This window comes from Olea europaea, chromosome 1 (assembly GCF_002742605.1).
Source record: "Olea europaea var. sylvestris chromosome 1, O_europaea_v1, whole genome shotgun sequence".
Taxonomy (NCBI): Eukaryota; Viridiplantae; Streptophyta; class Magnoliopsida; order Lamiales; family Oleaceae; genus Olea; species Olea europaea.
In genome coordinates this window covers 29,388,687-29,399,354 of record NC_036237.1, presented here as the reverse complement: position 1 = coordinate 29,399,354, position 10,668 = coordinate 29,388,687, and the positions used below count along the sequence as shown (strand labels likewise).

General features: G+C 36.7%; 1 protein-coding gene across 1 annotated transcript in view; it reads left to right on the top strand.

Annotated features, from left to right (window-relative positions):
- The first annotated feature begins 1,102 nt into the window (after positions 1–1,102).
- LOC111407071 (helicase protein MOM1-like) overlaps positions 1,103–10,668 on the top strand; it is a 29,929-nt gene continuing 20,363 nt past the window's right edge. Inside the window, exons 1-3 of the mRNA XM_023036402.1 lie at positions 1,103–1,226; positions 1,510–2,475; positions 2,628–2,866. Of these exons, the coding sequence (XP_022892170.1) occupies positions 1,103–1,226; positions 1,510–2,475; positions 2,628–2,866 (1,329 nt within the window). The remainder of the gene's footprint in view (positions 1,227–1,509; positions 2,476–2,627; positions 2,867–10,668) is intronic.

Sequence of the window (10,668 nt, the reverse complement as noted above, 5' to 3'; positions counted from 1 at the left end):
CAAAGGTTTCTTGCAGAGATGAGATCTCAGCACTGGAGAGAATATGAGTTTTAGCAGTCTTGAATTGAGAATTAAGACCAGCTAAGAAACTCATCACAGCCATTTGCTCCCGTTGAGTTTGTTGAATTTTCACATCTGGACTAAAGGATAACAAGGTATTCAGTTCTTCGTAGATCTTTTTGAAATTCATAAAATAAGCCTGAAGAGACCGATCTTGTTGTTTAGCACGATAAAAACCCTTACAAACTTCATAAATACGGGACACGTTCCCTTTTTCAGAATACACGAATTCCAAATATTCCATTAATTCTTATTCCTTAACATATTCACAATGATTAATCAGGCTAACTATCCGTGTGTTAATCGAATTTCGAATTTGTAAGAATAATCGGGCATCATCTCTTAGCCATGTCAGGCGAGTATTATTCGTTGGTGGATCTTCAATAAGATGATTGTCCATAGAAATACTGTCTTATACCAATCTAAATAATTTAGACCAAACAACTTATGGTCCGTGATTTTGGACATCACTGGAATGACATCAGTCATAAGTAAATTCTTTTGCTTATCAGCCATGAAAACAAACCACAAGATCCAAATAACAAATCAAAGAGAGATCCGATCCCAAATTCTACGAACAACAGCCCACAATAACAGGCCCAAACAATTAATTTCTTCAGAACCTCACATGCATAGTATTTTACCCAAGATAAGTGACCCAACAATAAATGAATTAAAAGGATTTTAAAATATTCCAAGCCCAATATTGAATTTATTTAATAGGCCAGTAAGAGAGAGCCCAAATAATACTTGCTATCCAGTAAACTATCTATCCAAACTCCAGCAATCCAACAAAATTAACCCAACAAACCAAACGCAGCCCCAAAAAAATTCAATCAGCAATCCACAATATCCAGATCACAAGATTGAGACACCAAATAGATTAATCGGTGATATTCTGGGGCTTAGTCGCCGGTAGCAAGGAATGGAAATCGTCAACAGTGGTTGGTAGCCCAAGAACCCAGGTGGCCGAACAGGGTACTGAACAGATTTGGCGCAACAAGTTTCGCCTATTGAACATATTTAGCACAACAGGATTCGCATGCACCCTCGCGTATTCGCTCCACGCTCACCACCAGCACCCTCGCGTGTTCGCTTCACGCTCATCACGCCAGAAACGCAGGCGGCCAGAGGGCTAATGCCGTCTGCTTCAAGACCTGAACAAGGTTAGTAACCGGATTAAAATTTAATCCTCAATTACTCTAAATACCAAAGAATCGACGACTTTTCTTGGAAGCTCTGATACCATGATATTTTAAGAGAGAAAAATAGTCTCTTGATTTCATACATAGAAAAGTATACTTACATATATAGATTGTGAAGCCTATATTAGGAAGGTATTAAAATAGGAATCCCTATAATTAGGTACCAATCCCTGTAATTGATCTAATTTACATCTTGTAACACATACACAACTCCAGCACATTTCTTTTTATTGGTTTATGTGAGTTTTTAATGGTAGCTTTTACTTTTCACAGCAGACAGTTGTTGGCGTAGGAAGGGCATCAATCGGAGATATATTGGATGATTTTCTGCGTCAAAGATTTGGTCCAAATTTTTACGAACGTATTGATGCTAGAGTTGTCCCATCCAAGAAGCATGCTGCTGTGAATCGTTTTAACAAGAAGGAAAATGGGCAATTTGTGTTCTTACTAGAAAATCGTGCTTGTTCTTCAAGCATTAAGCTATCATCAGTTAATATTGTTATTGTATATGATAGTGAATGGAATCCAGCAAATGATTTGAGGGCACTACAAAAGATATCCTTCAATTCAAAATTAGAGCAGATCAAAGTTTTTCGGTTATATTCGTCCTGTACTGTTGAAGAAAAGGCCCTACTTCTAGCAACGCAGGTTCTTAATCTTGATAACAATCTGCATAACTTGAGTAGGACCACTAGCGACACACTGCTAATGTGGGGTGCTTCATATTTATTTAGCAAATTGGATGATTATTATGCTGACAGAAGCCCTACATCTGCTTTAAACATTTCCTCAGAGCAATTGCTTTTGAATGACACTACCAAGGAGCTACTGACCATACTTTCTGAAACCTCTGAATATAATGGTTCAGGTTGTATCATTTCAAAAGTTCAACTGGATGTTGGACGTTATAGTATAAATCTTCCCCTACTCGGGGAGGGAAAATTCCAGTTGAAAGATGGAGAAGAGGCTCATGTTTTCTGGAGAAAGCTTTTGGAGGGTAGAAATCCACAGTGGAAGTATTCCTGTGGGTCAACTCCACGTAATAGGAAAAGAGTTCAATTCTTTGATGAATCGTCTGGGAACCCTGACACTGGTAGTGATGAAGTTAGAAAAAAACATAGGAAGGCAGTCAATGAAAATGTAGATCCAGCATCGATTCAAGTTGAACCCAAAGGGCATCAACTGACTCAAGCTGCTGGTTGTAAAGGAGGTAATAATAAGTTCAGAAACTAACTTTTCACCTAATGATTGTCTGTATTGTATCTTAAAATTAAGCTCGAGTATATACTGGAATGTTGTTATACGGGAAACGATTTTATATATCAGATGCCTATTCATTGTTAAATTCTCCTGGTGATGCAGGGTCTTCTACAGCAGTATCCACCACCCAGTCCCAATCTGTGGACGAATCAACTTCTCATCAAACTGACAATGTTAATCCAGAAAGCAACTCAAATTTCATATTTGGTCAGAGCTCTTTTGATCCTGGAGTCCACGTGGACAAGTCCCAGGAAATAGTAACATCATCCAATGAGCAGAAGAGCCTCCATATCATAATAAAAGGAGAGATGGCGAGACTATGCCAAATTCTTAAAGTTTCGGTACCATCTCTTATTTCCCTTATTTATGATCATTGATAATCCAAATGGTATCAGTTTAAGAATCTGCCACTGCTTGTTCTCTATTTTCATTCCTACTTTCTCTTTTGAGTATAACATGATTTTTTAATTATAAAATTCAGAATATAAGATTTATTACTAAATGTGATCCTCATTATTTGAGGATGTTGCGAGGTTGTTACACTGTACATTTGACAAATTTTTGGTAGGCATTGGGTAGATGCATCTGACTACAGAAACATACACAGTTAATAAATTAAATCAAAAGCTTCTCCTTTTACAGTGAATCTCAAATTGTATAATGCCTGCTGAAAGGGGATAAATACTGCTACTGAATCCAGTCTTCTGTGAACATCTGTATTTCTTGAATATTGTTGAGTATAAAACCAGTATTTCACCATCCTAATTTCTGAAGGGGCAATGTGTTGTTGTATTATGCTGGCTTCTTGGGCAGCATCTCTTTTTCTAAACATATGATACTTCGTATCGAGGTTGTAGATTCTATAGGAAGGTGTGGAAGCGAGTGCACGAGAGTAGTGGTGTTTGAGAATTTGAGTTGTGAGAGCACCTCAAACGTTGCTATAAATATTAGGTTAATATCACATAAATATCAATTTTATGTTAAAAAGCAATTGAAATTTGATGTTTAATAGTTGCAGTAATTTATTGAGATGTGAAAGATTAATATACAAAAACAAAAAGCAAGTATGATTTTATAGATAGGAATATTGTAAAACATAAATTAATATATTTTATAGAACGGTATTTGGAAGACAGTACTTTGAACATAATGATCGTCTTTTTCTCATTGGTGTTGACATGTTTACCAAAGATTATAGATCTCTTATCATGTGTTCTAATTTCAAGCTTTTGATCATATGCAGTGTACACTTGTCATTATTCGTATGTATTAATACATGGAGACAACTAATCCCCATGATATGATTGTGTGGCGTTTTATAACAACTATTCACATAGAAAGATACAATTTCACCTTGCTAAGTTGCCAGTTGATGACATGAAAATTGCCAATCCCACAAGAAGCTACTAGCATTTGCCAATTAGCAAATTGGCAACCATTGAAGTAGGATCATGTTTGTTAAACTATAACATCTAAAAATCCAAGTTAGATATTGTAACCACTCAACCTTTGTGTCCAAACTGTTATATCATACATATTGTTCGCTTTGAAAAGTCTGAGTCCATCTTACTCTTTACAACTTTCTATTGTGTCTCTTCGGATTCGAGTTAAGTTTCTCATAAGGCAGATATCTTTGGTTTGAATCTTGGAGGATGCGATAGAAAATCATAAGGGGTAAGATAGGTTTAGGCCCTCCCAAAGCAGACAATATGTTTGATATAATGATTTGAGTACAGAGGCTTGGGTTGTTACAAGTATTGGATAAATTTATGAGTTTTTCGTTTTCTTCTTTACGCAGAAGGAAAATGGGAAGAAGGCACTATTACAGGAGGATGATGACACGTAGGAATTATATGAAACTAATAGCTACAAGGTGGATGGGGGAATATAATATGTTGTTGATTCCTTGAAGATCCTACTAGTAGGGATCATGTAAGTTAAATACTTTTAAATGTAAATTATAATTTGTTATAGGATTACTAGTAGGAGAACTAATTGCCTTCTGCTACGGTGAATGATGTGTTAGACATTTAAAATGGGAGCTATAGCTGGAATATTACGTTTGGGAGAGGTTTACAGGATTGAGAATTGGATGATTATGCTCTATTCTTGACTTCCTTGCATGAGGTGCAAATTCGGGTAAGAGAGGATGATCATAGCAAGTGGAGGTTGCCACGGGATGGTATTTTTTTAGTTCGCACTTATTTTAGATCCCTTTTGGGATTTGTGGAGAGTTCATTTCCCTGGAAGATAGTGTGGAAATGCAAATTGCCTCCACGGGTAGAATTTTTACTGTGGACGACTGAATGGGGTAAGTGTTAATAGGAGATAATTTTCGAATAAAAGGTTTTCATGTAACTGAGTGGTGCTATATATGTAAGAGGGGTGGGGAGATGATTGACCACTTGCTCATTCATTGTGATAGTGTTCATTGGTTGTGGAACAATATTCTAACATCTCAACATATGGATTGGGTATTGCCTAGGCGTATAGAGGATGTGTTGTAGGCATAAAGGAGAAAACTTCGTGATAAGGACATCAAGCTTGTATGTGATCACATCCTGGGATGCATTGTATGGTTTGTGGAGACAAAGAAACAGTTGCTGTTTGAAGACCAAATACGAACGACAGAGCAAATGAGAGAACTATTTTATCTGACTTTTTATACTTGGTTTAATATCGTGGCTTCTAATCCTGTAAAAGGGTTGCCTAATTTCTTATTGATTCTTTCCTATTTAAATTGATAATACTCTTCTTTGGTATTCTTTTTTGATTAATAAAAGTGTACCTGATTGCCTTAAAAAAAAAAAAAAACACTAGTAGGCTAACTAAGTGCTACTTAATTCATATATTTTATGTTTGTGTAAGGGTTACACTTTGGATTTTGTTTGGATTTTTAAGATGGTTTATGGTTTATTACGAGTATATTTTTGTATTTTCATTCTTATGAATTATTTTATTAGTTTTGCCTTTAAGGCTTGCTGATGCAGGACGAATTAAAAGGAGAAAGAATAAACAAGAAGGGGAGAAACTGGAGAGAATGAGATGAGAAAATCGGAGAAGTAGTAGAAATTAGGGGAAAGGGGAGAAGGAGGAAGCTATAGGCAACAACCCAAGTATTCTATTCTTTAATTCATCAACTGTCCCAAATACGTAACAAAATAGAAATAAATAGCAAAACAAAAACTCTAAAGAAAAGGGTTTGGGCCAAACCCACTATACAAGCCCAATAACAGAAACATAAATAATAATCCAAATAGAATATAACTAATAGTCTAAATAGAAAATAAATAGTAAATGGATGTCCGCATCAACTCTTTCGGGGTGGGAGAAAAACTCGACCCCGTTGAGTGGATAAATCAAAATGTTGCAATGAATCTAATGTTAAAGGCTCCAAGTCATGCCACGGGGGACGATCTTTCTTGATGACCAAATACCGAAACTCCACGAATGATGTCAACGCCAATTGCAAATTACCCACAAAAATATGAACTGATCAAGATTATCTAGGCGAATGGGAATTCATGTACCGTCAGAATCAAGTCGATCCATCCAATGAACAAGAAAGCACTGAATCTTTCTATCATTGTTCAACACAATCTGTTCATCTAAAATAATATCAATTTTATTTTTGTGTACCATGATAGGTGGGATTGAAGTAGACAGAGCAAAAGATTCAGTGTGGGAATTCTCATGTGGAGGTAGAAACAGGTCCTCAGACGGGTTAAAATAGCCTTTGTAAGTATCGAAGTCCGTAACAAATAAAATAGGGTGGTGGTCATAATGTGATAAAAGGTCATTGACATGTGCATTTAGACCAACATGCTTTGAAATTTTAAAAGAACCAGCATTACGAGCTAGCAATATAACATAATCCCCAATATCAAATTCAAAATGTTGTCTATGCCAATTAGCTCGAGGTTTATATAATGCGTTACTTGCTTCAAATTGTTTGTTGATCTCAATATGCAAGTTATGAAAATGTGATACAACTACCTCAACTGACATAAACACATTAGCATGTGGGTACATGGGAATAAAGTCTAAAGGTTTCCTAAGTTCACAACCATGAATAACTTCAAAGGGATTTAGACCTAAAGACCAGTTCACAAGATTGGTATATGTAATTTGAACAATTGGAGGGATCAAGTCCAAATATTTTTCTGGACTAGAGACTGTAATAAATTGCTAGGACTTTGGTTAGCAATTTCATTTTGACCATCAGTTTGAGGTTGGGCAGTAATGGAGAATTTCGATTTAGTGCTAAACACAGGCGACTGGATACTCCAAGGGTGACTAGTGAAATCATCAAACTCTTTGAGTTGGGCAAGGGTATGACATATAACATGTGATCGAGAGTTGTCGGAAACAAGGGGTATAGTTTCTAAAGTCTTGGGAAGGGTCGGGATTCCACCTAAGGAAGTGTCCTCACTATCATTCAAGTCATCAAAATCTTCAAGTTTATGTTCATAGACTAGATCTTCTAACGGCTCATCTATTGCATTCTTTCGTTCTTCCATGACTAAGGTTCGAGTAGGACATTTGGAAGAAATGTGACTAAAGACCTTGCAGCTGATGCGCAGCAAATGAGAAGTCCTCCGAGTTTCAAAAATTTTACCCTTATTTTCAAAAATTGGAAGAATATTAGACGAGGGAGGTCCTAAAAGGGACTTAACGGGAGGAAGTGGAGCCAATGAAACGTAAGGATGATTGTCAATACGCCTTCTATATGGAGAAGAAGGCTTTGGACTATCACGAGCTTTACAATTATTTTTCTAAATGGGAGGAATGTTGGACGGGGAAGACTTTATGATAGACTTATGGTGAGGTGGAGCGAATGGGATGGGTGAACGACGATGACCATGCTTTTCATATGGAGTACTAATAATCAACTCATAATCTCGAGCTAAAGAGTAAGTTTGATTAAGAGTAGTGACACCTCGAAGGAAAAGCTTACGCCTAAGATCATCTATCAGACCTTGGCTAAACCTACTCAAAGTCGTGGTCTCATCTTCAAAGAAATGACATTTGGTTCGGAATTCCTCAAATTGTGTGATATACTCCGTCACTAGTTGATTTCCTTGTTTAAAAGCATTCCATTGAGTAAAATTTCAAAATTATCTCTTTCTTGCTCACGAACCTGATCCCTACCCCTACGATCGTATCTAAAGCATTTTTGATCACCATGTTGATGATGATAATGTCTATTATGTCACACTTTAGATTTATGGACGTCGGTTGAACTAGGGATTTGTTTAAAATTGTTCAAATTAGCAGATAGAGCCTTACTCTCTTCAAGAGTAGCGTCATTTGAGTTTGGATAGTAGCTATTTGTCGGGTAAGTGCATCAAATTGTGAGGGGTCCATGTTTACGGTATTGGAACTAGAAGTGATAGGATGACCACTATGCAACTATATGCACTGTAATAGCAACTAAATGATGTGCAATAGAGAGATCAATAAACAAAAGTGTAAGCAATGGAAAATAACAATTTGAGCATTTTTTTAAAATAAATTTTGGTATTAAATAAATCTAAATACGACAAGCTAATACTACTGGTTTATGTAAAATAGTAAAGCAAGGGCCAAATACTAGTCAGGATCTAATCACGTAAAATAAGTGAGGTAAAAGTGAAATTTAATGAAGGTAATGGGTCCAGTTACGTGAGTTTAGGTAAAAACTGGAATAACAGCAGCACACAAAAATATTGATGCAATTTTAAAACTTAACAGTAATATAAACCAAAGAAAAATAAAAACAGTAATTTCCCTTTCGTTCGTTGAAGTAGCTGTGTCAAATCAATAGGAATAAAAAGAGGTACCTGCAAATAATATAAAATACATTTTCTTTTCACTTTTTTTTTTCACTTCCTTTCCTTTTTCCCCTTTTTTTTTTTTTTTTTTTTTGTAAATTAAAAATCACCTAAACTATTTGGTAGACAACAAAATCGGGGCCAAACTGAGGACTAAACACTAATAAAGGCCCAACTCACAATTGAGGCCTCCTCAGCAACATACACAAATTGAGGCCCAAAATATAATGGCATAGCCTAATTTGAAAGGCCCAAATTGAAAATCAAACACCCACTGTATTCACGAGCCAACTTCGTCCAACCCCCATTCACTTGATCTGGAGAAAATTGTGAATTGATGGAGATGAGGCGGCGACGGCGTCAAAGAGATTGGCTAGCGTTGATTATGGTTGGCGGTGGCTATAGGCAGGAGTGGACTGCCCGGCGATTGAATCAGGTTTGTGCAGTAGTGCGAGATGCAGTTTAATTGGGCTTGGTTGGATTTTTAAGTATGGAGGCGTGATTGCTAGCAACGGCTGAGGTTGGATTGGGGATTGTGTATTTATAGGCTGTTGCTGTTGACATGGTGAAGGGAAATTGGGTTTGGGTTTGCAAGTTGCTTTGGGATTTGCAGTGGCGGGTGTGGTGGTGTATTTTGAGTTGCTAGTACGGAATATGGGTGACTGATTGTGAACGATTACTGGTGGCGGTTGGGGACGGGATTTCGCAATTGTGGTGGTGGTTGGCAGTTAAGAGGGACGTTTACTGCTAGGTACATGTTTTGGGTTTGGAGTTGCCGAATGTTTTGTGATGCCAATGGATTGGGTAGCGGTAGGCTAGTGTCGATTTTGTCTGTATGTAATGGTGAAGATGCTAGGAAGTTGTGGGGTTTGTGGTTGTGATCGGGAGAGTTGAAACAGTCGGTTATGGTGGGGGTTGGGCCTGTTTCTCGATTATGGTGGCAGCGGTGGTGGCGGAAGAGTAAATCGACTAGTTTTGAGCAATGGGTGAAGGAAGCCAGGTTTGGCTCTGATACCACTTAGATGCTAGACGAATTAAAAGAAGAAAGAATAAGCAAAAGAAGAAAGGGAGAAACCGGAGAGAATGGGATGAGAAAAGAAGTTGAAATCAGAGGAAAGGGGAGAAGGAGGAAGCCATAGGCAACAACCCAAGCATTCTATTCTTTAAATTCATCAACTGTCCCAAATACGCAACAAAACAGAAATAAATAGCAAAACAAAAACCCTAAAGAAAAGGGCTTGGGCCAAACCCACTATACAAGTCCAATAACAGAAATATAAATAATAATCCAAATAGAATATGACTAATAATCCAAATAGAAAATAAATAGTAAATGGATATCCACATCACTTGCTCCTCAAAATACCTCAAGTCTTATGTTTTGCAGTACACAGGTAAAACACTTTAGTGCCCAACTAAGCCTTTTCAAACATTGGAGAGACGTTAAATTTATTTGTTTCAATTTCATCCTTAAGACACCCTACAAGCAAGTCGAATTTATTTTTCATGCTAGGCATGCGCATTGTTTAAAAAAGAAAAAAGAAAAAGAAAACCATTTGAGGGTTATACCTCAAATGCTGTCTCACTTGGGGCTTTCACAATATGCCTCAAATCCGTTAACTTTAAGTGCCATTTGGGAGGCTTATGGCTCATTCTTGAATGAATGAATTTTTGGTGAAATAAAGTTACCCAAGATGATAATTGTCTTGTAAGATCCATAGTTATAAGATCCGGCTCCCTCAATGCCACAGATAAATATGGGGCTGCCTAGTTATTGGTTCATCTGGTGACACAATCACAGTCTACATAAAAATATTAACTTAATTCAGAAGATGCTCGTATGTATATATGTTTATGGTTAGTCATAGAATTTAAATTAAATTTGTTGAATTGATGTGTCATGTTGGCATTGCTTTGCTGAGCTTAGTCATAGACTTTAAATTAAATTTGTTGAATTAATGTATCATGTCATCATTGCTTTGCTTAGCATAAGCTAAGCAACGGTACTTAGTAGATCATTTTTTAGTATATCATAATCGTGTCTACCTGCTCAACATTTTAGTTTTTATCATTCGTCGTGAGATTTCGTCCATATGGTTTTAGATTTATAGTTCTTAATGCTAAAATATTTTTCATAATATCTTATTCCTTTCTCACATCTCACCTTGTTCTTAAATGTATATCATGTATATAATGAATTAGCTAATAACATTTGTTCGACTCATTTACTCTCCACACTACATTAGCTTTTAAAGTTGATCTATAAAGATAATTTGTATTACATGACAGTGTTGAATTCCAAACACCCCCCCCACCCCCGCCCCCCAACC